Source organism: Gasterosteus aculeatus, chromosome 21, assembly GCF_964276395.1.
Source record: "Gasterosteus aculeatus chromosome 21, fGasAcu3.hap1.1, whole genome shotgun sequence".
NCBI classification, from domain to species: Eukaryota; Metazoa; Chordata; class Actinopteri; order Perciformes; family Gasterosteidae; genus Gasterosteus; species Gasterosteus aculeatus.
In genome coordinates, this window is record NC_135708.1 from 10,794,969 (window position 1) to 10,821,922 (window position 26,954).

The 26,954-nt window shown below is 44.1% G+C and overlaps 2 protein-coding genes across 4 annotated transcripts; one reads left to right on the top strand and one right to left on the bottom strand.

Annotated features, from left to right (window-relative positions):
• Positions 1-301: 301 nt before the first annotated feature.
• On the top strand, positions 302-10,908 carry LOC120811648 (myosin-7). The gene is made up of 38 exons (XM_040167206.2): positions 302-348; positions 628-839; positions 937-1,080; positions 1,175-1,331; positions 1,436-1,463; positions 1,549-1,654; positions 1,748-1,840; positions 2,037-2,100; positions 2,197-2,295; positions 2,377-2,480; positions 2,560-2,698; positions 2,790-2,908; positions 2,994-3,143; positions 3,222-3,392; positions 3,472-3,781; positions 3,892-3,962; positions 4,041-4,246; positions 4,762-4,885; positions 4,971-5,107; positions 5,188-5,443; positions 5,547-5,789; positions 6,184-6,360; positions 6,443-6,588; positions 6,684-6,774; positions 6,862-7,251; positions 7,504-7,630; positions 7,811-7,929; positions 8,007-8,203; positions 8,309-8,492; positions 8,580-8,745; positions 8,842-8,966; positions 9,055-9,363; positions 9,460-9,663; positions 9,742-10,038; positions 10,123-10,227; positions 10,326-10,421; positions 10,530-10,664; positions 10,781-10,908. The coding sequence occupies exons 2-38, from the start codon at positions 636-638 to the stop codon at positions 10,799-10,801; spliced, it is 5,814 nt and encodes a 1,937-aa protein (XP_040023140.2). The 5' UTR covers positions 302-348; positions 628-635; the 3' UTR covers positions 10,802-10,908.
• A 1,083-nt stretch (positions 10,909-11,991) lies between these two features.
• On the bottom strand, positions 11,992-26,871 carry LOC120811670 (uncharacterized). Of its 3 annotated transcripts, none has more exons than XR_013453998.1 (6): positions 24,211-24,225; positions 24,042-24,128; positions 21,552-21,667; positions 21,282-21,441; positions 18,997-19,042; positions 11,992-18,414 (listed from the first exon to the last, which is right to left on the bottom strand). XR_013453998.1 is itself a non-coding variant. In XM_078095665.1 (6 exons), exons 1-5 carry the CDS (start codon positions 26,648-26,650, stop codon positions 18,739-18,741), a joined length of 474 nt encoding a protein of 157 aa, XP_077951791.1. In that variant the 5' UTR covers positions 26,651-26,871; the 3' UTR covers positions 17,545-18,414; positions 18,616-18,738. The 3 variants fall into 3 exon arrangements, 1 of the variants encoding a protein (XP_077951791.1); XM_078095665.1 differs by lacking the exons at positions 24,042-24,128; positions 24,211-24,225 and adding exons at positions 18,616-18,771; positions 26,532-26,871 and having other exon boundaries at positions 17,545-18,414; XR_013453997.1 differs by lacking the exons at positions 24,042-24,128; positions 24,211-24,225 and adding an exon at positions 26,532-26,871.
• Positions 26,872-26,954: the final 83 nt, after the last annotated feature.

Consider the following 26,954-nt stretch of genomic DNA (forward strand, 5'->3'; position numbering starts at 1 on the left):
GCCAACTCAGAAGTTCCAATTCCCCGGCCACTGCATACGTGAGCCATTGTCCACACCTTTATCTCCATATAAAGATCTTTCTTTTTTTGATTAGCGCCCATTGTTTTCTGCCTGTGTCCTCATAGGTTGGCCAGGTGCCGAGGCTCTGCCTGCGGGGTGAATATAAAGAGCGGTTCAGAAAGAGGAGCAAGGACGCGATCACAGCACCTGCAGGCAAGTATCCATACATTTTACGCATGACTTAACTATTATGTCAAATGTTGAAAACCCATTGTGAGCAGTTTGTTTTGTTTTTTTATATAGAGAGAATTCACTAAACCTTTCAACGCAGAGAGGAAAAGAAAACAGGTAAATTGCTCTACACAGTCTGTTCTTCAAAACCAAATGAATGGATTTCAAATGAAGATACAACCAGTTTGGTTTCTTAAGTACCTCTAAATTATCATCAAGCTGACTTAAAAAAATGAGCAATAAACGCAGCTTCTCTCCTTGATAATCCTAATTCACGGCTAACTGTTGTTACTTAAATTCTGTAAAATGTTATATGTTTAGAAATACATTCAATCAGGAACTTGCTCCAAAGACCCTTCAATCACAATCCTTTCACATCATGTTCTTGGTTCACAGCTTTCAAGATGTCAGGCGACGCCCTCATGGCGGAGTTCGGGGCTGCCGCTCCCTTCCTGCGAAAGTCCGACAAGGAGCGTCTGGAGGCCCAGACCCGATCCTTTGACATAAAGAGGGAGTGTTTCGTGCCCGACCCTGAGGTGGAGTACGTTAGAGGCAGAGTCATCTCCAGAGAGGGGGACAAAGCCACCGTGGAAACCGAGTTTGGAAAAGTAATTATGTCCGGTTGAAACAACTTTGCACAGCGCAACCTCTGATGACTTTTACAGCAATTCTAATTGAGATATTCTCCGTGGTAAATATTTTCAGACTACAGTTCATAAGGAGGTGGATGTCCACCCTCAGAACCCGCCAAAGTTCGATAAAATTGAGGACATGGCGATGTTCACCTTCCTCCACGAACCGGCTGTGTTGTTTAACCTCAAAGAGCGATACGCAGCATGGATGATCTACGTACGTAATAAACACTTTTCTGAGGTTTTTTTTCTACTGTACAAAATCTTCATTCCAAATAAATGGACTGTTTTTTATGCGTTGTTGTCCACAGACCTACTCAGGGCTGTTCTGCGTGACTGTGAACCCCTACAAGTCTCTGCCGGTGTACGACCAGGCGGTGGTCAACGCCTACAGGGGAAAGAAGAGGAGTGAAGCTCCTCCGCACATCTACTCCATCTCTGACAACGCCTACCAGTACATGCTCTCAGGTATGTTCAGCTCTTTTGAAATGGCATCTCATCTCCGATGCAGCGCTTTATAATCTCTATCCAAACATTTTAAAGATAACTGAACGTGGTCTTAAATCTTGCAGATAGAGAAAACCAGTCCGTCCTCATCACGTACGTTTCTCAAAAAGTCTCATCTGATTCTAATTTGAGGATCACAGGTAGTTTGAGTACAGTTCCTGTTTGTTTGTATGCGCAGCGGAGAATCCGGTGCAGGGAAAACTGTGAACACCAAGAGAGTCATCCAGTACTTTGCCAGCATTGCAGCGGTTTCTGGTAAGAAGGATGCCGCTCAGGAGAAAAAGGTTGGTTTGATTATTATATATATTAAGATTTATTTTTAAAATCACACAATGTTAAGTTCCATGGCCTAAATGTTGCATTCATTAAATACACAGGGTACCTTGGAGGATCAAATCATCCAGGCCAATCCTGCTCTGGAGGCCTTTGGAAATGCCAAGACCATCAGAAACGATAATTCCTCCAGATTTGTGAGTTTTTACTCAACTCTTTAAATAAGGAAGTGCTACTGTGCCAATCAGCTTCCCAGAAGCCAGATTTACTTGCAGGCTACTCAACACAGATCACAGCTAATTTTCTAAACAATAGTTTTTGGATGAAATGAGGGGATTTTAGGCCACTAAAACCAAATTTGTGACTTTATCCGCTTTTTCTCACTTCTCAAAGGGTAAATTCATTCGAATCCACTTTGGTGTCAGTGGAAAGTTGGCTTCTGCTGATATTGAAACATGTAAGCAAAGGGGGACTTGAACATCTCCATGGTGCAATACAAAATCTTGGACGGTTTGAGCACTTTAACCAATCATATCAATGATATATTTGTCAGATCTGCTGGAGAAATCCCGTGTGACTTATCAGCTAAAGGCTGAAAGAGACTACCACATCTTCTACCAGATTCTGTCCCAAAAGAAACCGGAGCTTCTGGGTGAGCCCTCGACCAACCAAACACATTTGAACATGAAGAAATGCAACATACTCACACAGACTGAAACCTTTCTTTTGACAGAAATGTTGCTCATCACCAACAACCCCTATGACTACGCCTTCATCTCCCAAGGAGAGACAACTGTGGCCTCCATCGACGATGCAGACGAGTTGATGGCTACTGATGTAAGGAACAAAATGCGTGCCATAAACTGCATTCATGAGGTTTCACTACCAACTCGGATGTATTTCTTTCGTGTTCAAGGCGGCTTTTGATGTTCTGGGCTTCACCCAAGAGGAGAAGAATGGCATCTACAAGATGACTGGTGCCGTCATGCATTATGGAAACATGAAGTTCAAACAGAAGCAGAGGGAAGAGCAAGCAGAGCCGGATGGCACAGAGGGTAAAAGACTATCGGGACTGTATTAAAAAGAGAATATAACTACCACCAACTCATAACTGTGTCTGCTTCTCCTAAACTAAATCCATTACAGATACAGACAAGGTTGCATACCTGATGGGTTTGAACTCTGCTGACCTCATCAAGGGCCTCTGTCACCCAAGAGTGAAAGTAGGCAACGAGTGGGTCACCAAAGGTCAAAGTGTGCAGCAAGTAAGGCGCCCACCACTGACATCCATCATGGGTCTTAAGCATAAAGTGAGGATTTGATTGGAATGGATTTTATGCTATTTCTTAGGTGAACTACTCTATCGGTGCATTGGCCAAGTCAGTGTATGAAAAAATGTTCTTGTGGATGGTGGTGAGAATCAACCATTCTCTGGATACCAAGCAACCCCGTCAGCACTTTATTGGTGTGCTGGATATTGCTGGATTTGAGATCTTTGATGTGAGTACAAAAGGTTTTATTGAGACTCGAGTGTAAAATACACTTTCACTGACTTCTCTCTTTGAATGCTCTTTCTAGTTCAACACATTTGAGCAACTGTGCATTAATTATACTAATGAGAAGCTGCAGCAGTTCTTCAACCACCATATGTTTGTACTGGAACAAGAAGAGTACAAGAAAGAGGGCATTGTGTGGGAGTTCATTGACTTCGGTATGGACTTGGCAGCCTGCATTGAACTCATTGAGAAGGTTGGTGCAACGTTAAATTGGATTTCACAATTCCTTTGACAAGCGAAAGTCTTTTTTCAATGATACGTTTTCTCCTTAGCCCATGGGCATCATGTCCATCCTTGAAGAGGAGTGCATGTTCCCCAAAGCCAGTGACGCAACGTTTAAAGCCAAACTGTATGACAACCATCTGGGTAAAAGTCCCAACTTCCAGAAGCCCAGGGCGGTCAAAGGGAAACCAGAGTCTCACTTCTCCCTGGTTCACTATGCTGGTACTGTCGACTACAACATCGGTAACTGGCTGGTGAAGAACAAGGACCCACTGAACGAGACCGTGGTTGGACTGTTTCAGAAGTCCAACTTAAAGTTACTTGCCGTCCTGTTCGCTGGGTACGCTAGTGCAGATGCAGGTAAGGACTCTTTGACAACACTGATTATTCATACTTAAATTGTTCAGATTATCAACAAAGAAAAAAATGACAATTACACCCTTGTATCTACAATTTTGCTGCAACCCAAGATACAGGAACCAAGGGAAAGGGGGCAAAGAAGAAAGGTTCTTCCTTCCAGACTGTATCTGCATTGCATAGGGTAAAATATGGCTTTAGTTTGTCACGTGTCCCAAATATAGTATGGAACCTGTTCATATTCAGTTATTTTCATTTGCAGGAGAATTTGAACAAACTGATGACCAATCTCAGGTCCACTCACCCCCACTTTGTGCGCTGCATCATCCCCAACGAGACCAAGACTCCCGGGGCGATGGAGAATCCCCTTGTCATGCACCAGCTGCGCTGTAACGGCGTGCTGGAAGGCATAAGGATCTGCAGGAAGGGATTCCCTAATAGGATCCAGTATGGAGACTTCAAACAAAGGCAAGATCATCTACGTTCATTTATTGCTCTTTCACATCAGGAATCAGGAATCAGGAAACATTTATTAACCAAAATATTTCAAACATACAAGGAATTTGTCTTGGCGGTTAGTGCGCGACAGTAGACAGACAAGACAACAGTGGACAAGTAATAAAATAAAGTGGAATGAAATGCTAATGCAATGGGTTAGTAGAATAAGGCTATGGGTTAGTATAAAACAAGGGAATAAAGTTAAAAAAAATTAAATATTAAAAAGTTAAAAAGAAAAATATTAAGCATAAAGTGCACTAACGAACAAGTAACAGACAAGAGACAAAGTGACGAGTGACGACAAAGGACGACATATCTCGCGGGATACACAAGCAGTGATGTAACGCGGTGTCACGGCAACTAGCCGGTTCCCAGGCGAGGGTATGATGGATCAGGATTTATCAGGTCCTAACTTATGTAGGCATGTCCAAAGGCATCACCGATGGCAAATCCATTTTAATGGTGTGATGGTTGTACCATTTCAGATATCGCATCCTAAACCCTAATGCTATCCCTGATGGACAGTTCATTGACAATAAGAAAGGAGCAGAAAAACTTTTGGGCTCTTTGGATATTGATCATGAGCAGTACAGACTGGGGCACACAAAGGTTGGTTTACACGGAGGAGAGTTCAATGTTGAGACGAATAATTAAGCTTGAGAGAGCTAATTAAAAAACTTTCTTTCAATTTCAGGTGTTTTTTAAAGCTGGTCTGCTTGGTCTTCTTGAGGAGATGAGAGACGATCGACTCTCTCTCATCATTACAGGTCTTCAAGCGAGATCCAGAGGACTACTCGCTAGACTGGAGTTCCAGAAAATAGTTGAGCGCAGGTCAGTGCTTGTAAAATATTAAATGACGAAATACTGGATAAGGTGCAGAAAAATTTATTCTAGCTGAATTATGTTTACAGGGATTCCTTGCTGGTGATCCAGTGGAACGTGCGGGCCTTCATGGGTGTCAAGAATTGGCCCTGGATGAAGCTGTACTTCAAGATCAAACCTCTGCTGAAATCAGCTGAGTCTGAAAAGGAGATGGCAACCATGAAGGAGGAGTTTACGAAGCTCAAGGAGGCCTTCGCTAAATCTGAGGCTCGCAAGAAAGAGCTGGAGGAAAAAATGGTCACCCTTCTCCAAGAGAAGAACGACCTGCAGCTCCACATTCAAGCTGTAAGATCAGTCATTCCGTTCAGTCAGACCTCAAACTGACCATGATCTATAGTATATACTAAAATGTGAAGGATAACAAATCTGCTAAATCCACTCATCACAGGAACAAGACAATCTCTCAGATGCAGAGGAGCGCTGTGAGGGTCTCATCAAGAGTAAGATCCAGCTAGAGGCCAAAAGCAAAGAGCTAACAGAGAGACTGGAAGACGAAGAGGAGATGAATTCAGAGCTGACCGCCAAGAAGAGAAAGCTGGAGGACGAGTGTTCAGAACTCAAGAAGGACATTGATGATCTGGAGCTGACTCTGGCTAAAGTGGAAAAGGAAAAGCATGCCACAGAGAACAAGGTAATGAAAGCCGGCAATTTGAGGTCTGCAGTGGTCCACCTGCCTATATGCTGTAGTCTTACACAGAATCCATGCAGAATGAACAGGATTTTGTGGATGCAAGCGGTGGCAACTAGCCTACACTTTGCACACACATGACCACGGCTACTGTCATTAACATTAAGGCCGCTCATTTTGTATTTGAATAAAGTGAACACACTACTAGACATAAGCTATTAAAAGAGATTTTAGAGACTGCCCCACAGTACTCCATTTATGAGGCCTTCAGGTCCCTGTTTGCCCAACAAGATAGCCGTGGTCTAAAGAGTGGTCAAAAAGTATGAAATAAAGACAGTTGTTGCAGATTTAAAGACTGAGGAATGGTTCTCTGTTAATGACTGATCTGATTGTTAAGGTTAAAAACATGACTGAAGAGATGGTAGCTTTGGACGAAATCATTGCTAAATTGACCAAAGAGAAGAAAGCTCTTCAGGAGGCTCTTCAGCAAGCATTGGATGACCTGCAGAGTGAGGAGGACAAAGTCAATGTTCTGACTAAGGCCAAAACCAAGCTGGAGCAGCAGGTTGATGACGTGAGTAAAGTGGTATTTTTGAACTGATCCTCAAGTTCTCAAGGCACAAATGATGGAGCAACGCGTATGTCATGTCTGTTAGCTTGAAGGATCATTGGAGCAAGAGAAGAAAGTGAGGATGGATCTGGAAAGAGCCAAGAGAAAATTGGAAGGGGACTTAAAGTTAACCCAGGAGAATTTGATGGATTTGGAGAATGACAAGCAGCAGCTGGAGGAAAAACTCAAAAAGTAAAGCTTTTTTTTTTTTTTACAATCACATGCGCAATTCCCAGTGTGCGAGAAAAGATGATTACTCAATTGAACCATTTTGTACTTAATTGCAGGAAAGACTTTGAAATCAGCCAGCTAATGAGTAAGATTGAAGATGAACAAGCCATGGGTGCCCAACTCCAGAAGAAACTGAAGGAGTTGCAGGTAAAAGGGGTTATTTGTTGCATTATCTTCCACTTCTGAATCTTCTTCATACCTAATTTATATAATAACTGGATGAATTTCCTCAAGGCTCGCATCGAGGAGCTGGAGGAAGAACTAGAGGCAGAGCGAGCTGCCCGGGCCAAGGTGGAGAAACAGAGGGCTGACTTGGCCAGAGAGCTGGAGGAGATCAGCGAGAGGCTGGAGGAGGCCGGAGGGGCCACTACGGTCCAGATCGAGATGAACAAGAAAAGGGAGGCGGAATTCCAGAAGATGCGCAGGGACCTGGAAGAGGCCACTCTGCAGCATGAAGCCACCGCCGCCACACTTAGAAAGAAAGGCGCAGACAGCGTGGCTGACCTGGGAGAGCAGATCGACAACCTGCAAAGGGTCAAACAGAAGCTGGAGAAAGAAAAGAGCGAGTTCCGAATGGAGCTGGATGACATGGTGTCTAACATGGAGCACATTGTCAAAGTTAAAGTAAGATATTGAACGCATTTGTTCACATTTTGTTCAGAAGAAACAATCATTTGGCAGAGCCAGGCTAGAAGTTTCCTGTGTTTGCAAGGCTACAGAAAACTACAGAAGGCAGCTACCTAAGAATAATAAAAAAAATTGAAGATTTTTGAAATATTAAACCAGGCTTACATGTTGCATAATATACAGAAAAAATATTTTTGGGGGATGTTTACATTCTATGATTTACATATTAATATGAATGATTCAACCTAGACCAACATGGAGAAGATGTGCCGCACTCTGGAAGATCAAATGACCGAATACAAGACAAAATCGGAGGAAGGCCAGCGCACCATCAATGACTTAACGATGCAAAAAGCAAAGCTTCAAACTGAAAATGGTAATCCTTCTAACATCCACTCAGATTCCTTTTTGCTGTTGCCCACACATGCCTTAGAGCAACAAACCCCAAACTATGAGTGCATGCAGACAAAATTGTTAGATCTCCTTCAGAAAAAAGGTGAATAAGATTCACCCCGTGCAGACTTCATTTCTGTGCTTGCACATCTTTATTTCACAGGTGAGTTTGCCAGGCAGCTGGAGGAGAAGGGCTGCTTGGTCTCCCAGCTGACCAGAGGGAAGCAGTCTTTCACTCAGCAGATTGAGGACCTCAAGAGACAACTAGAGGAAGAAGTCAAGGTACGGACCCTCTTTGAGAAATACAACGCTTGTCCACTATCGGCAGAAGGACCTCACCCTGTGTTTCTTTATCAAAGGCCAAGAATGCACTTGCTCATGCAGTGCAGTCTTCCCGCCATGACTGTGATTTGTTGAGGGAGCAATATGAGGAGGAGCAGGAGGCCAAGGCTGAGCTCCAACGCGGCATGTCCAAGGCAAACTCTGAGGTGGCCCAGTGGAGAACCAAGTATGAAACTGATGCCATCCAGAGAACAGAGGAACTGGAAGAAGCAAAGTAAGGATCCAGTTGATCCACCTTGAGGCAGCTCAAACGTTTGACCATAATATTCCCTTTTTTATCTGAGAGGTATTAATTTGATACTTTCATTTTTACTATTAGGAAAAAGCTAGCTCAGCGCTTACAAGACGCAGAAGAAGCAGTTGAAGCTTCCAATGCTAAATGTTCCTCCCTGGAGAAAACCAAGCACAGGCTTCAGGCTGAGATTGAGGATCTCATGGTGGATGTGGAGAGATCTAATGCTGCTGCTGCTGCTCTGGACAAGAAACAAAGAAACTTTGACAAGGTAATGAGACATAAAATGTGCACCTTAGTTCAGATTGCAGTTCTCAATGTGGATCCATAGAATCCGTCAACATACCAATGATTGTAGGTCCTGGCTGAGTGGAAGCAGAAGTATGAGGAGTCCCAGACTGAGCTGGAAGTTGCCCAGAAAGAGGCTCGTTCCCTCAGCACTGAGATCTTCAAAATGAAAAACTCTTATGAGGAATCTCTAGATCACCTGGAGACGATGAAACGAGAAAACAAGAATCTCCAAGGTAGGAAAAGAAGAAAAAGAAAAACATGATATACGTTAATAAACTGAATGCATTGGAAGGGGTTAATACTAATGTAAATGAATATGCACAAAACAGAGGAAATTTCTGACCTGACTGAGCAACTTGGAGAGAGTGGAAAGAGCATCCATGAGCTGGAGAAGGTCCGAAAACAGCTGGAACAGGAGAAGGCGGAAATACAATCTGCTCTTGAGGAAGCGGAGGTAAACAGCTCCTAAATGTTAAGGGAAAATGTACCTGATATTTTTACATTTTGATGAAGGACATTCAGCGTTTTACCGCTTCCCACAGGGCTCCCTCGAGCACGAGGAGAGTAAGATCCTCCGAGCTCAGCTGGAGTTCAACCAGGTGAAGGCCGAAATGGAGCGCAAGCTGGCGGAGAAGGAGGAGGAGATTGAGCAGGCCAAGCGCAACCATCAGAGGGTGGTGGACACTCTGCAGAGCTCTCTGGAGGCGGAGATACGCAGCCGGAACGAGGCTCTCAGGGTGAAAAAGAAGATGGAGGGAGACCTCAACGAGATGGAAATCCAGCTGAGCTTGGCCAACAGGCAGGCAGCCGAAGCTCAGAAGCAGCTCAAGGGAGTCCATGCTCACCTGAAGGTACCACACGGGCTCTACAGGTTTCCTTTCTTCTTTTAATTATCGAACAAAAGAGGATTTCAGCTAAGGCGGAAAAAAATTCTTCTTTGTGAATAGGACGCGCAGTTGCAGCTGGATGATGCTCTCCGTGCCAATGATGATCTGAAGGAGAACATTGCCATTGTGGAGAGACGTAACAACCTGCTGCAGGCGGAGCTCGACGAGCTGAGGTCCTTGGTGGAGCAGACCGAGAGAGCGCGCAAACTGGCCGAGCAGGAGCTGATGGATGTCAGTGAGAGGGTTCAGCTGCTGCACTCGCAGGTATTTGAAATCCTCCATCTTGCGGTATTTCTTTCATTTGACTAAAAGTGATCAGTGTGAAACTATGAATCTGTGCAGAACACCAGCCTGCTGAACCAGAAGAAGAAGCTTGAGAGCGACACAGCTCAGCTTCAGAATGAGGTGGATGAGGCGGTGCAGGAGTGCAGAAATGCAGAGGAGAAGGCGAAGAAGGCCATTACCGATGCTGCCATGATGGCGGAGGAGCTAAAGAAGGAACAGGACACCAGCGCTCACCTGGAGCGTATGAAGAAAAACATGGAACAGACCATCAAAGACCTGCAGCACCGTCTGGATGAAGCGGAGCAAATAGCCATGAAAGGTGGCAAGAAGCAGATCCAGAAGCTGGAGGCCAGGGTGAGTATTGCTAACCTACACCTCGTAGTAGTAACAGCATTCATTTCAATAAAAGTCCCAACTTTCATACCTGCTCTTTCCCAGGTGAGAGAATTGGAAAACGAGGTGGACATGGAGCAAAAGAGAAGCAGCGACGCGGTGAAGGGCATTCGGAAGTACGAGAGGCGCATCAAAGAGCTCACCTACCAGGTACGCAGCACTGACACAACCACTCTGGGATAAAGAGGCACCAAAAGATGGAAGGTCAAGCTTTGACAAGCAATGCGGCTGGTGTACTGATTCAACAGACGGAGGAAGACAAAAAGAACCTGAGCCGTCTGCAGGACCTGGTGGATAAGCTGCAGCTGAAGGTTAAATCCTACAAGCGAACCGCAGAGGAGGCTGTAAGCGAAAATACGACTCCTACGTTTACTGAAATTTGCCCCTTTATTAAGAATCAGCTCAATCCCCGTGTTTCATATTCTCATCTGGATTTCTTTTTATTGTTTTAGGAGGAACAGTCCAATGTAAATCTGGGCAAGTTGCGCAAGTTACAGCACGAGCTGGAGGAAGCGGAGGAGAGGGCTGACATCTCAGAGTCTCAGGTCAACAAGCTGCGAGCAAAGAGCCGCGACATCGGTGCTAAGGTCAGTGCTCATCATCACAAATAATGCCACTGTTAATGGGTAGCTGTCGTGGAATCATGCAAAGCAAGTGACTTAAGAAATGAATCTGATTATGTAACATTGTGTTCTTTGTACAGAAAGCACATGATGAAGAGTGAAGCTTTCAACAAGGTCTTCGAGGATAATCAGCAGTTTGATCGTAGTATGTTAGTTCCTTTATTCTCCATGTAACATGAGTGGAATAAAGAGTAATTGAATGCACCAATTTTATTATGTTTGTGTATTTTATTTTTGAATCGCTACACTGGGAGAGAAAAAAAAGGAATGTAGAGACCTGCACTGTGAGTTAGCAACGCGACGTTGCTTTTCATGTCTCGACATGCGAAGAGCGGACGAGTTTAAACCTTTGCTCCTTGCGGCAAGTGGTAAAGAGTTTAGGGACTTATTAACAGCAAGGCCTCGTAAAAGACTATTTGATTGATTTTGATCCAACTGAAGATCTGATGTAACATCTCATCTGAGGTGGCCTGCCAAAAGCTGCCCACAGTATTCACTCTATAATCGAGCGATTGCCAGGATGCTCGGTCACATAACTATTCAGTTATCATTTCCGTAGCTACAGCAAGCAATCACCACAGGGAGATTCTTCATGGTAATGGATTTTGTATTTCTTTTCATTTGAAGTATGTTATACCGGTCCAGTGTGGTGGTAAACAAGCACCAACAGGCTAAAATACAATTCAAAGGATTTACATCAAAATGTAACTAAACTACATCATTCCATAACAATATGTCTGATCATAGGCTTATTTAACTCAGCATTCAAAGCTATTTTTTATGTTTGATAGCTCTTTTGTTTCACTGCATCAGCGATATGGTCTGCATAATACGTTTACAACGCACACACAACACCATGGCCTCCCCGGGGTGTCTGGTGCCACCATGACGGGATGCTACAACAATGCGAAAATAGGCTGTGAAAGCTGACACTGCTGTCATGTTCATTTAGTGAATTCAAACCTGCAGACTGCAGTTTTACATCTTTATTTAATCAGATGCACAAATAAAAGGAGCCTAAAAAAAATTACCTTATCTTATCTTTTGGGTTGATTTGGGATGCCTTAAATGAATATGAGCCAATTTAACACTACGACTTTACCTACATTTATTATACAAGCCATGTACACCGAGCTTGTTTAACAAAGACCCAACAAATGGCCAAAGCAGCCCTCTAATGTTGCGGCTTGTTGCCTTTATCACTATACAAATACACAAGATAAGTCCCTTGTCTCGATTATGAGCTTAGTGCCACTAACAAGTCTTTCGCCATTGCTCTGAAGCTGCTGGGTGGAGCAAGTGTTGCACTTTATTTATGATGACAGGATGGAAAAATATTCATGCAATAAAAACAATTGCTAAAATGATGACATGGTGCAGAGCAACAGTGTCTTTCCCAGTTCATGTCATGGCTAATAATACAACGCAGATTGTCGTGTTTACGTGTGAAGCGCTCTGGTAAAAATCGAAAAGAACAAAAAGTACAGTGCTAACATACACATGCAGCAATTATTTTACAACTCAACCCTCCCTGTCAAATGAATGTGTTATCTAACCATCACCATAACAGTTTGTGTTGCCACAGCTAAAAACAAAAGGGGAACTCCCACTTTCATAACGTCAATCTGTTTAAGCCACACCTAACACACTTTTTAGAGCAGCAAAGTGTCGCCATTAATGGTCTTTGAAAAACCTCCCAGCAGGCGGGACCGTGGCCTCAGGCGGCAAATCTTCTGTTTGCCGCTCCAATACTCAGCATACCATTTCACTCAGCAGGGCATTTAACACGCCGATGGGACACCGTGGCAGTTAAGGCTAAAGCAGCAGTGCAGACTTTAATATAAAAACGGTTAGTTATTGCTGGAAATATTACATTTATGTTTAAAATAGATGTATTAAGACTTCAGAATATCACTGTGTAAAATGGATAGATTACTGTACAATGTTGGACATTAAATATCTAATTGTACCATACATTCTGATTACATATTCCCTCAGAATAAAAATATGAAATTAAGAAAATAAATCTGTTATTACAACATTTACCACAATTCATTTCAATCTTCAATCATAGAAGAAAACAGACAATGAAATATTACATAATAGCACATGTATCAATTTAACTGCCGCAGGATGAAATGCAAACCTAAAGATAGTTATGTCAAAATTATAGCTTTAAACAGTTTTGAAAAAAAAACTTTAAACAAATTTGAAAACAACCACACCCAGATGTTCATCCCTCAATGATTCCATGCAACTGTCCAAACTATACATGTTAAACAATGCAGATTGCAGGTACATGCAGTGTACTGTACACACATACATTATTATTAAGAATTATTATACATTTGCAAACTTTGCTGAAAATATCATGCATGCTCATTTACTGCCTTCTTGATAACCACCACTTTCCAAAAGCAAATCATGCAGCCAAAAAAAACATTGACCTCAAGTCTCTGACAAGAGAACAGAAAACAGGAGTCAAGCAGAATACCCTTTACAGAATGTACACGTTAGCCCTTTTTCTCGTGTATAATGAAGTTCAGGAAAACAGACTTGAAATAAGGGAGGATTTAAAGCAAATCTTTTAGTGTCACAATTCAGTCTCTTTTTCTTCACCCGTCTCTAAGTAATATTCATCGTCTGTCGTCGTGTCCGAGCTGCTGTCTGAGGACTCGTCAAAAGTAGTAAGGCTGGATACATAACCTCTCGACGGCAAAATCCCTCTGGGGGACAAGTTGTCCACTTGCTGCGACACTCCTGATGCACCGGGGACGGTGGGGGAGGAAAGGCGGGGAGGTTTGGACATGCGTCTGGACACTGGTGATAGGGGCGGGGTTGGAGGAGGTGTCGGAGGCCCCTCTGTATCATATGCAAAGTGACACGTGTTCTTGTTGGGGCTCCATAGGCGAGCAGCCTTAGAGGTGGTGCTTGTTGCAGGTTGGGAAGCAAAGGCTTCTGAGCTCCAATTTGCTAGGCGCCTAGTCAGTGATCGAGGAAGAGATCTGGATCTCATCTTACCTGGGTCGCTGGGGAAACAAGCCTGTCGACACTCCTTACTGGACTGGCAATCATAGTCACTGGTCCATTCAGGATTAATAGACCACTGATCCAAATCTTTTCCAGGCTTGCCACACGTTAATGCAGAGAGGTCACCAACACTCATGAACCTGGATCCAGTGGAGATGCGTCCTGGACCCGAGGGACGACTGGACAGTACCGAACTGACGGAAAACGATCTCCCAGGCTCAATGCCGTACTTTAAGTCTGCATAGGAGGACGCCAAGCGTTCATTGTCCGGTCCTGGACCTGCACTTGGAGGACCTGTGGATGCCCGGCTTCTTCTCGAAGCCCCCAGGCGGATTCCCTCCCCCGGCTCACACAGTGAGGGGGATTCTCGGTGACGGTGCAGCTTAGGGCTGAAGAAGACATTGTCATCCGTTGAGGTAAGTTGGGAGACAGGGGAAAGAGAAGGAAATGGGGAGAAGGGGCTCCTGGGGCTGGATGTAGACTTGCTGAGCTGAGTGGGAGAGTCGGCAGAGGATTTAGGGCTCCTACCAGGACTTTGACTGCTACAATAGAGGAACAGGTTTGATGGTTTAGAATCTGTTACATTGTCTTTGTAAAAGTCTAACTGCTTTGTTGTTGGGCTAGTTATTGTCAAATGAGGATGGTTTTGACTTTCGGTGTATTCTGGATATGCAGTTTGTTTGTCTCGGTCAGTTTCTGGAGTGGTTTGGTCTGACCAACTGTACAGCTCCTCTCCTGCCACTGAGGGTGGTATGAGACTGTATCGGTTTGTTTTCCATCTATCAGTACAATCTGTTCCCTTCTCATCGTCTTTGATCAACATCCCTTTCTCCTGCTCCTCAAGCTTTTGGTTGCTCTCCACGGTGTTGTCACTGACATCACCTGATCCACCAGCTGAAGTTGTTTGAGAAACTCGCTTCCATTTCCATGGAAACATATCCTCATCAGACAGTCTAGTGCTGAATTTTTGTTTTAGTCTGCTGAACACCTGGTCCATTTTGTTACTAGGCTTGCTGGTTGTCTCCGACTGTGATCTTGACAAACTGGAGTGTGGTGTACTGTCACTTTTCTTCAGTGCAAACCGGCTTCGCTTTGTGCTTTGTTCATTGTTGCTCTCCATTGAAAAAAATCTACTTTTACCCAGTACGTTCTCCTTCACTTTTCCGATGGAGCTTGAACGGCTGACACTTGGGCTCGGATCTGAATGACAAAGGGGTTCTCTTGCTGCTTCCTTACTTTGCATTCTGTGTGACTGTTGACTTAACTCGGTCTCTACAGAAGCCTTTGTGTTTGCGTCATGTGGCGAATGGGCAGCTGTAGCTGTCTCTTCTTTAGATTTAACAGTGTAGACTAGTGTCTCAGTTACATATTTTGAGGAGGGGCTATGTGCCTCATGAAATCTGTTGTGGACAAGTACTAACTGGCCATTCTGGAAATCTTGCCTGTTGCTCTTGCTGTGGTTATTATTGACTTGATCAGTATCTGAAACCCCCCCTTTTGTACTTCCTCGGGTGGTAGTTTGGTTTTGGAGAGGCAGGCCGATAGGTGAGAGAGGAGGTTTGGATGTGGGCACGGTCATGTCTGCCACTGAATCAGTGCATCTAGAAAGGTGTGGAGTATAATTTGATTGAGACTGTTGGAAGAGGGGTGATCTGGATAACATAGTCTTAGTTTCTCCCTGTGTTGGCCTGGTAGAAATGAGAGTGGAGTATGGTGGAGAGCTGTAGCGAAGCTTATAACAACTTGAAAAGTCAGGAGGGAGGGAGAGAGGAGCAGAAGAACGGCACTGAAGGGTGTCAGAATCCACTGAGAGAGTCCTCTCCTGTCTGGGTGTTGTCACATCCCGCATTCCCTGGTCAAAGATCCTAGTGTCACTCGGTCTTTGCTTAGACCTTTGATGGTCTCTGGAAACTAAATCAGCACAGTCAGATGACAAAGAGCGATACCTTTCCCCTTTCAGCCCGTGTATGCTGGAGGTTTTGGGGCTGAGGGAGCAAAAATGAGCTGCGCTTGTGGTCGGACTTCTTGATCTTAGAAAAGAAGCGATGGATGTAACTTTGCTGCTTTCCGGGGAGCTTGAGCTCAATGGTACGTGAACCGGCTCGGCTTCGTCGACTGCCACAGGTTCAGAATGCTTCAGATCCACAGAGTCCTCCCATGTGACTCGTCTCACTCGCTTTCCCTCTACGCGGTGCTTTTTCACTGGGTCGTTTTCTGGGCTGTTTGAGAATGTCCTTGCCTCCTTGAGACTGGAAGGGGCTGAATCGTTGGAGGTAATATTGTTAAGCGTGGCAGGTGGGGTTAAGGGTGAGGAGGGAGAAGACATAATGCCAGGAGATGAAGAAGAAGTAAGGAGGGATGTTCTAGGAGCAGTTATTGCTACATGACGGCTGCCAGAGGCAAACGAATAGCTGGGAGAAGCAGTGGATGCTGTACTGTAGTTGGTCTTAGAGTAAGCACCAACTGTTGGACTCGATACGGTTTTAGGGTGGAAAGGCTTATGAACGGAAGCAATGCTTCTTTCATAGCGAAGAGGTGCGTTATGAGTTTTGGGAATTTGGGAAGGAGAGGCAGTGTATGGTGAAGCATCAATAGTGGTTTGTGAAGAAACTGGATGAGAGTGGATGTAGGAAGTAGGTTTAGTGTATGGGCATTGGGAAAGACCAGAGAGAGAAGTAGGCTCCTGAATACAGGAAGAGTTGGTGGTAACAAGAGAAAGAGGTGGTTTGCCAAATTTTTGAGAGTCATGTTTGTGTGAAGATGCGGGGGAGCTGTTGGTTTTGGATGCGCATTGAGTGTAGCTGCTGCTGCTCTTGGTGGGTGTATTTGAGCTCTTGGGATTTAGCAAAGTTTTGTTTGCTGTAAATGGGGTAGTATTTGAGTCATGGCTGCTGAGATCTTTAGGAGGATGATTCAGCGTTGTTTGCTTTGTAGCTTTGCTAATTATAGAACTGAGAAAAACATCCGGCAAACTGTGAGGCTTTTGTGCGTCTCTGTTGTTCAGATTGGAGCTATATTGCTGTTTGACCATCCTGTCTGACCCACGTCCAGGTGAATCCTCACCTATTCTTGGTTTGATGTTGTCAGTTCCTCCCTGTTTTGTCATAATACGGTTCATGTTACCTCGGCCGACTGACTCTGTTGTGTTATTGTTGTCTCGGTTATTGTGGATTTGACTAACACATCTTTTGTTGTCAGTTGGACACGCAGAGGCTAGGTCTCGATTATCATTGTAGGGTGGAACAGAGGGTGTGTTTAACTTTTCTTTGATGTTTGTTGTATCATTGACAGTTTGATTGGAATTACATTCCGGGGCAACTTGTTTCCACCAGGAGGTGGCTGTCAGGTTGGTCCTTCTGGGGAGGGAATGGGTATTTAGGAGGGAAGACCGGTCAAATGGGGAATGTTTTGGTGAATAGGCAGAGCTCTCAGAGAATACATTTGTACTTTTGTCTGAACACCTGCAGTTCTCTGTTGGCTCTCGCATCGGTGTTGGGTGTTGGAAACATGAAAGACTGGACTGGGTCCTACTAGTCATTGTTTCAGCTTGTTGGGAAAAGGGTGTGTCTTCTGTGTTTTTGCTCGTGGGTGAAGTCGAAAAGAAGCGAGTTCCAAATGTGTTCCTTTCTCTGTGGTTGGAGGATGATGGGGAAATGATTGGCCCGGTTTCAGTTGTCCTATTAGAATTCCCTGATGGAGAGAGGAGAGGCTTTGACCTCTCCTGCCCGTTATTATTCAGGAAAGTTTGAGAGAGGTGTGTTGTGAATAATTTTCCATCTTGATGACGTGGCGAAGGATTCATCTCAGGGGTGGGGGAGGCAGCATTATTGATCCTGCTATTTGAATTGCATCTTCTTAAAGAGAGAAGCATTCTGCTGGTTGTCGGTTTCGAGCTTGGGGACAATCCTCCTTGATGACCAGGGTTCGTCCTTTGTTCGTGTATTTCGAAGGAGAGGGGAGACACAGGGGTTGCAGCTGTGTGAACAGGACTTACAGCACCTGCATACATTTGTCTACTGTTCATCCTTCCAGAGTTGACATCCAAAGACACAGTATGATTAAATTTCCTCTTAGATTCATAGTCTAAGCTTTCAGGTCCACTCTTTGTTGACCAGCCCACCGTATTCCTCCTGGTCCCCAGAAAAGACCCCCTTGATTGGGCTTGCGATCCATCTGCCGATGACCTATCTAGAGACTCATGAAAGCGCCCCTGGGAGCGGTTTGCCGCAGTGTTTGTCACATCGTATAAACCCCCCTGGGCTTCCCAATTGCCCGTTACCTCAGGTCTTTTGGTTCGTCTTGGTCTGCCATTCCAGTGTGGTGCCAGGACAGTTACCACAGTGGAAGACAACATGGTCCTATTCAGGTTGGACAGTACCACAAGATCAGTAGGTTTCTCAAGCCTTGTATGGTCCTTTATATCTCCTCTTAACTCAACTGATCTTGTATCACTTGTCGGTTGTGGTCCACATGGAAACATGTGCAAGCCATTACAGTGATATGAATCCAATTCCCCATTTGAGATACTATGAGTTTTACTCAAGCCTTTTCCAGTCTCCGATTCATAGCAAACAACCGGGAGAGACTCTTCTTTCTTCTCGGATGGAAATGGTATTCTTTCAGATAATGTTGACTCACTGGCTTTCTTTATAAAGATGTGTGGTGGGAAGGTTTGTCCATTAACCTGTGGAGAGAAAAATAATTAGAAGTGACCATATATAGGAATATACAGGAATGTGCTCTGCATTTCAATGTTTTAGAATACATTTCGGGGAGCAATTTATATGACCACACACAATCTTTCACTAGATGTTTGTATTGCTGCCACACATCATCTATAGCGCCATCGTTAAAGTAATTCTTATAGGAAATGCAACTTACTTACATGCTAAAACACTTTCTGGAATTTACAGTAAGTATGCGACAGTGGCCTGCTGTTTGAAGTGTAAACTGTGCGATGGCAGAGACGTGAGCTTTGCTGAAGCTCATGTTCCCATGGTGTGGCTATTTAAGAGCTTAGGGCCTTGACAAACAGGTTACTCTATAAGACAGGAGATTTACAAGGATTAACACACAAAAGAACACACACCCTGTCCCTTCTTACGCTAAAATAACGATAATCGTTCTGATGTTTTTGAGCATTTGTATTAAATTATGTTGTGATGTTAACACGGATAATTGCTTTGTGTCATTTTTCTTCTTCAAAAGCCGATGGCTTTTCACTTTGTGTAGCAGGTACCGTAGGTATTGATTGGGGAATTCTTACCTGGAAGCTGCTATTCTCAGTCTCAACCTGCTGTGTTTCAGTTGAACTGGCATAAGAGAGGGAAGACAAACAAAAACATTATTCATACAAAATCAGGATTCCACAGTTCACTTAACTACAGATGAACATTATGCTGAAACTGTAAATGACTATAAATTTATTCTATGGTGTGATGAATAGGTTTGCTGTGGATCTTTTGTTATTAAATAGTTTTATCATGGACGGGATTACTCAATTCTGATAGGCAGCCAGGTGTAATTCTTTATGATAGAATAAAAGAATATTATTAGACACCGACTTGGTATTTATAGTTAATCTCATTGTCAGTTCAGCACAAGGGAAACAAGCAACAATGGAATGCAGACAAGGGAGAAGTTTTTCGGAGGTTGGTCTCAAAAAAAAAAGAGCAATTAGTGCTAAATATTTGATGCAAAAGTGCTGCAACAGTGAATGCATTCTTAAAACATGAATAATAATTTTCAAATTAAACCCTGGTTAAAGGCAGTCTGCACTGATCTATGAATGGATCTGGGTGATTCTTACAGTAGCCATCATAAAAGCTCCTACATGTCGATAAATCCATGTGTGGTCCTTGAATTGCAGTGCAAACATCAACTAACTGACCAATTATTAGCACAGTAAATTGTCAGCTAAAATAGCACGGGTACAATCAAATCACTTTTTTATTGTATACAAATTAATCTTCCATCGGCCTGTTCTGGCAGGGCTTCAAATGTCTTACTTACGACAAAACTGTGCCGCTTTAAATTCATGAAAAGTAAAAATAATATTCTCCATAAAATAACTGGGTGAATGGTTTGAATTTGTGTTGAAAAACGCCTGGAAATATATAAAATGCCTGTGGTATTAAAAGTCATCTTACAGGATCATGCTGTATCATATGTATTACTGGATGTGTTATTCCTATCAAAAACGGAGGTATTAAGAAATACAAATGTATCAATCATTAAACATCAACATGCGGACGCAGGTTTTTCTCTCATTTGTCCTGTAAGTTAAGCACTGTTATGTATGTACATATATATTACACGCACACATATTTAGATCTTGTGCATTGTTCAATATTTCATATTGAGATTGGGGATGTTGGGGAATCCTGATTGTTGAGTTTCACACAGAAAGTCCTGACTAGCAGTCAGACCAGCCGGCTGAACCCATTATGGAACGGATAGTCAACGTGTGAAAATACACTTGTATACTTGACAGTTAAAGATAACACACCCAGTCATCCTGCGTTCTCTACTGTTTCTATGAGAAACATTTGAGAGAGTGAATGTTTCTCAGCAACGCTGATCAACAGGAAGGTCCGCATTCCTCTCGGTCCAGTTTACTAAACGTTTTTTCTCACAACCTGAGCACTGAAGTCACACCTCAATTGTTAACTAGAGCGCTTGCAAGGTTTTTTTCTGATAAATGTCTTAGCGCTTGGATCAGACATGCGCACATACACACGCACATATATATATATATATATATATATGGACCAATAAAAACCTGCATTGATACCACTTTTGTAATCTCTTGCACACACTGCATCACATAGAGGCATGCAAATATGCTCAAGGGAAAGTGTGCAGCACACGCACATACAAACCTTCCTTCTTATGCACAAAGTCAAAAGCAATTAAGTCAAATCAGATACATCTGAAAACAAGGTTGAAATATGTAACCCTCAGGAGAGAAGTCCAAACCTAAAGTGACCTCCAATTGTAAGTAATGAAAAAAAACACTTGCTGGTGGATGATTAATGATACGGGGGGTGGAAGGTAGATTCAGGCTTCCTTCTTCCTGAAAGAGAAGTGCGTTTAATCTTCCTGTACCGGATACCAGTGCACGTAGCTTGAAGTCTCCATTCTCTCTATCTAATAGGCGAATGCTGCTCAGTCATGGACGGACAAACAAAGAAACTAAAACGCAGCCCGCCGGACCAAGTCCTCAGACGTCACGCGGAGGTCACACAATCGGGTCCACCTCCTTGTTTACACAAACCCTTCCAAGATGGTGTGTCGCATTCTTGCGCGGGCAAGTAAGGGTTGAGTTACTGTTTGACTAAATGTTAGAGAGGACTTGTGACTTCAGAGACTCTGAGCACAGACGTTGGTCTGTGCGGCTCAATAGCAGCACCCTGCTGTTGGGACGGTTTAGGGGATAGACTCATTTAAGATGGCAAGTGGCCAAATAAATACATGACGCAAATGACAAATCACCACTGCATTCTGTTGATACTTGGCACTGGATATAAATCTATTCCTTTCCTTGCCTACCTGTGCAAGCAGGGGTCGAAATTTTGGAGTGTTAAATTGGGCTCATCAAGGCCCAGATTTCTGGAGAGTCTGAAGAAGAGGCAGGAGGTGATTCTGGATCTGTTGGGCTTCTGGTGCGCAGCTTCTTCCTTTCCTAGTCTGTCTGAACTTAATACAAGTGCTGCAAAGCAAATGATTCAGAACAAGGGATCATGTTTTGGTCACTGCTGTAAATTTAAAGATTTAACAGAACAGAACACTTGCTGTATGTTTTGTGTGCGTGCATGTCACCTTGGTGTGTTTCTTCCTGTCCGATGGCTGATGGCTGACACAGTTTTCCAGTCGGGGTTTCATCATCATGATTTTCCTGCTTGAACCTCTCACCAATGTTTTCATACTGCTGTTCTCTGAAAGAAAACAAAAAACAAAGGGTGAGGGACTTCCTTCTAACGATGGCCGAAGCGATTACATTTTACACTTGTGGAGGAATACAAAAGAATGTGCTGGTTCCAGCTCTACAGCCCGACACGGTACAGCTACGAGTTATGCAACAGCAGTTAGTAACACGTTTACATTTGACACCTTCCATTTCTTTTAAATTAGCGGCTTCCATAATTATAGCTCAAACTACTCATTCTATTATGCCAAATCGTTTAAATTTTTCCGAGTGTAAGCTGTTAGACAATTTAAATAAAGTGCCAACTGTTTTGTTCCCTCAGCTCATCCGTTGTGCGCGGCTGGACTGATCAGCAGCAGTTATACGAGCGCTTTCGCTTACGACCAGAGCCAGCACTCCCACTCAAACAGGCACATGCACATTTACTGCTGCAACCCAACGGCGACCCGCCGCCACCGCGCCAGCTGCTGAGCACCACGACACCAGAACAAGGCGAAGAGGCGGGTATCTGAAGAAGTGCACGTGTCACTAGGACCTTCCTCACGGGATCCCTTTCATTCAGATTGCGCGGCGCCTGTGTTGCTTTGAGTGAAGCATTTGGTCTTGTTTCTCAATGTTGTCTTAATAACAAGGAGCCTCTCGCTATCCACCTTGCCTTCAGGGGAAACCTGCAGAGCATCATCAAGGCTTAAACTTTCTAAAAGCCTGACGTGACGTGACATGAGAGAGAAGCATGGAGTAAGAAATGGAGGGAGGGCTCCGAGCTCTTCAACCACTACTTCAGTGCCAAGGCCAACATAGCGCCGCTGTGGATGGTGCGGCGTGTTTTTGATCCTACCGCTGCCTGAGGCAGCAGAAGAACATCAAATCACAAGTAGATCAGTGCTTGTAAACCTGTAGGTAAACATGTTTTTATAGCTGAAGCCGAAAGTTTTGATGAGGAATGTTTCCCTCTCACTTTTGTTGGTTTGTCAACCTCAATTTGCTTTTTTTCACCCACCAAATGTTTTCCTTTAGTTGAGGTATAAAAGCAGCAATATTATATGTTTTGGGAAGCTTTTTTTCCTGATTAATTAATCAACCTTTTTTGAGAGTTTTTGGCTCCAGGTGACGATACACAAAATAAATATTAATCCAAAAAGTGCTATTTAAATGTCAACTTAAGACTCGGGGAAAAATGGACCATTTCCTGGAATCGCAGGAAAAAAACAAAAGACAAAGCCAGTGATTTAGAAAACAATCGCAGTCCAACAAATGTTGGAAATGTGAATGTTACAATTATCATTTGCAGCATTACTATCACGCTTGTCTGTCTGCACAGTATTTACTGTAACAGCTGATGTTAAAGGTGGCTTGTTGTGCGGCCATCGGTTAGTGTGACCACAATGCTACAGGTCAGCACAACTCAATGTGGAATTCTAGTTGGGTGGGGATTTTCCTTCTAAACCAACATATTTCTTCTCATCTTTAAGTCTGCATGTAAGGCCTATTCTCATTAGTTATTAATCCATTATTAAAAAAACAGAGTCAAAGGCTTATTAAAAATGTAAAGAAAAAAGACAAATGTTCTGTTCAATATCATTGCACATATGTCTATTGTGGCGAATCAATCAATTTGAAAGTGCCTTTGGAACATTTTAATGGCCATTTTCCCCCCATTTCACAGTATTCGACACGGCTTGGTTACTGGAGAGAAATGATTGACAGAAATATTAAATATTTTGTTGGTTGCAGACCTACTTTTAGAGGTCTAGTTTTCCTAAACGTGCCGTGGTGAGGGAACAATATGATTTTGTGGAGGATTTTATTAATTCCATAACACGAACGTAAAAGCTAAAAGCTTAAAAGACGTCTCACACTGTGTTGACACAAACTGCAGCCAGGCAGCGTGCGTGCCATTTGTACTGTGAGAACGGTTTGTTGGCGACTTCATGCCCGATTGTTCTCTTTGTACGGCTCTTTTGGCTGCTCCATTATGCACAGTGTGTCTCATGCAAGTATGTTGGTGTATTCTTCAGTCGGTGTCAGCCGCGCTGTGGGTGTGTGCCCATATCTGGCAGCCAACACTTACATAATGGAAGCAGCCTGAACTTCAGTGTGGGAGTGTGCTCAACACTGACAAAAACATGTAATGTTCCAGCCACTGCAAATCATTTACACCCTCAACGACTTATGATTCAACTTAATGACTCCATGCAGCGACGAAGTGAGCGGCGACCGCACATTAGGGACTCGTTCTGTCTCTGCCGTCACACCTTCACCGTCTGTTTCCAGCGGATCGGTAGACCTACTGAGCCTATGAATGCAGGAGGTGGCGATGGAGGGTATTAGGAGCGGTGTGCAGATAATAAAGTAGAGGCAGGGCTCCGGACGTGCACAGGCACCTGCATTGTGTGGATCCATGGCAGGAACTTGAACTGCTGGCGCGGAGGTGCGTGCGTGAGCTCGCCTGCAGGGCCACTGAAAAGGAACTGAAATGCATCGAGCTGGGTGCTGGGTGGAGGAGGCATATTAGGATTTACAGTGTTGGTTAGGTGGGGAGAAAATGCATACCGATGGAGGCTCGGGTGTGCGTGTTTGGCGTTATTTGTACCGGGTAGGACCTACATGGTGGCAAAACCTACGTTGAGAATCTGTCTTCCATATTTGTTCTGAAAGTTAAGGGTCCAGATGTGACATGTAAACACCATTTTGACACGGACATTATTCAAAAATCTGTCAAATTGCGAAAAGCAAGCCCAATCAGGAAAAGTTAGGGGTTTCTTTACATATTGCATTGCATTGATTTTTTTATTGCATTGACCCCAAAATAACATTTAACCCTCCTGTTGTCCTCATTTCCTGTATACACCCCGTGTCCTCCGGGTCAAAATGACCCGTCTTCACTAAACCCCCCATATAAGCAGCTTAATTAAATTTTAAACACCAAATTTCATCTTGCTTGAAGAAACAACTTGTCATTCACCACAAAATGTGTGACTACCTCAGTTTTCCCTCTTCACTTTATTTGTATAGCTTAAGAAAAGAAAAATCTTTATTCATCCCAATGACTCAGTTTCTTTCTTGTTTTTCTCTTGAACAATTTAGGACAATGTACACTACAAAAATATGAAAAATAACATAACCAATTCAACCTATTAGCACATGTAGGGCAGTATGCAAGTGTACCGCCTTTGCAGATATATATTTTTTGCACCTGCAGCACACAGTATGTGTTTTACAGTCCTTCTTTTGAGGGCAGAACTGACATCTCTTCCTCTTACTTGCCCTAGCTGGGGAAGTGGCTGTAGTAGCTGGATCCTCAGGTTGATCAGGAGCTCCTGCACTCTGAATAGCTTTCACAACTTCTGCTGAGACTTCTGTGCAGGGGACATGCTTCCTTCTTTCAATGAGTGGAGTTACAAGAGCCTTTCCTACCTGCTCCAGGAACACCCTTCCCTTGCTCTGCTTACGAGACATCCAGGTCGGGTTGATCTCTCTCCAAATCACAAAGGCATTGTGGGAGGAAACATCAATGATGTTGTGGACGATGGCCAGGGGCCACCAGGCAGTCATCTTTCTGCAGCTGTATGTTCCAATCACCTTATCCAGGTTGTCCTGGACACCCTTTGTTGCGGTTGTAGTTCAAGATGATGACTGGCTTCCTGTCGTCACGATCGCTAATGTCACCGTCTGTGTGCAGTGTGCTCAGAAGAACTACATTCTTGTTTTTCTTTGGGAGGTAAGAAACTAGAGCGGTGGTGGGAGTGAAGGCGAACTTTGATGATAAGACCTCTCTTCTCTTTGACGCAAGCAGTGCAGGTGGGAGCTCAGGCTTGTTCTTTCGAACTGCACCAACCATGGTGATCTTCCTCTTCAGGAGCTGCTGTCCAAGTTTACACGAGATGAAGAAACTGTCACATGTCACATTGTGCCCCCTCAGTCCCTCTGTCACATGTCACATTGTGACCCCTCAGTCCCTCTGTCACATCAAGCACAACTCGCATCCACTGGTTCTTCTCTGGGCGTCCACTGGTCGGCTTCCCGGTATAGACTTGCATTTTCCAAGCATAGCTTGATTTGGCATCGCAAGCCACTCATGACTTGATCCCATATTTTGCTGGCTTGCTGGGCATATACTGCCGGAGAGGACAACGACCTTTGGACAGCAGTCTGTGAGAGGACCACCTGATTTGTCTTGGTTACTTCTGCTACTGATTGATCTGAGACACAACTGAAACATTGTAACATTCTGTGGTGTGTAAATAACTGTGTGACCTTGATTTCAACTCTATTTGCCTCATGGGTCATTTTGACCCGAAGACCATCTTTGTACCTTTTTTTGTACAGCTTACATGGAAATGTGAATAAAAGCAACCTTTCACTTTTTCTACTGTTGGGGCCAATCTAGGAAAAGTCATAAAATTTCAAGTAAAAAAAATATTGTTTAGGGGTATTTTGGGGGTTTTTTAACACAGTGGCGGGTCATTTTGACCCGAGGACAACAGGAGGGTTAAACATATTTTAGTGCTAGTTCTTCGCTCTCACTAAGTTTCCCCCGGTTCCCTCCGCGGTGAAGCGAGTGTAAAACGCCAAATGAACGCAAAAGCTCGACGCCGAATATTCTCAAACTTGCTCATAAATAGCGAGACGTTTTTCTTGCCACGGAGGGAGACGCACGTCCTTGCGCACACGCGCGAGGAAACTCAAACACGCAAATATCCGCGCGCAGTCCGGCGCGCGGGGTTCTCCCCCCTTCGAGAGAACAACTCGCGTCAAAAAAAAAACCTCTCCAGAGAGCACACAGCGACCTAAAAGGAGAACAGCGACATACACCACTTTGCAAAAGAACTCAACTAAAAAACTACAATCGTTTTAAAGACGTTTTCACCGACCTGGCAGGCGTCGTCCGCGGCGCTCGCGCTGCTCGCCGCGCGCTGCTGTCCGGAGGCGTCGCTGACGTCTCTCCGCCTCCACCGACGAGCTCCGACTCTCCTGCGTCACATGTTGACATCCTACTTCAACCGGTCCGGTTACGTTACGCCTTCGCTATTCGGGCGGGCGAGAAGATGCGCCGCGCAGGAGAGAAGAAAAAAAGAAAGAAACCGCCGTGTGGCATTCAGCTATAAATGACCCGCGGTGAGGCGGTTTGCCGCGAGCGTGTCACTGCAGGGGTGAAAGGTCAACGACACCTCCTCGTTGTCAGGTGAGGCGGAACAAGTGCGCCCGTGTGATTGCTCCTGAAAAGCCCCCCTCGCTCGTCCCCCTTTATCTGCACACTGTGGCTGATTCAAGGAACACATTACAAATGCCCAAAG

Coding starts and splice junctions, on each gene's coding strand:
- LOC120811648 (XM_040167206.2), top strand. CDS start 636: ATGTCAGGCGACGCCCTCATGGCGGAGTTCGGGGCTGCCGCTCCCTTC. Junction 1,081..1,174: donor ACGCAGCATGGATGATCTAC/GTACGTAATAAA, acceptor TGTTGTCCACAG/ACCTACTCAGGGCTGTTCTG. Junction 10,665..10,780: donor GCCGCGACATCGGTGCTAAG/GTCAGTGCTCAT, acceptor TTCTTTGTACAG/AAAGCACATGATGAAGAGTG.
- LOC120811670 (XM_078095665.1), bottom strand. CDS start 26,650: ATGTCAACATGTGACGCAGGAGAGTCGGAGCTCGTCGGTGGAGGCGGA. Junction 21,668..26,531: donor CCGCGGACGACGCCTGCCAG/GTCGGTGAAAAC, acceptor GTTTTCTTTCAG/AGAACAGCAGTATGAAAACA. Junction 19,043..21,281: donor TTCGACCCCTGCTTGCACAG/GTAGGCAAGGAA, acceptor CTCTTATGCCAG/TTCAACTGAAACACAGCAGG.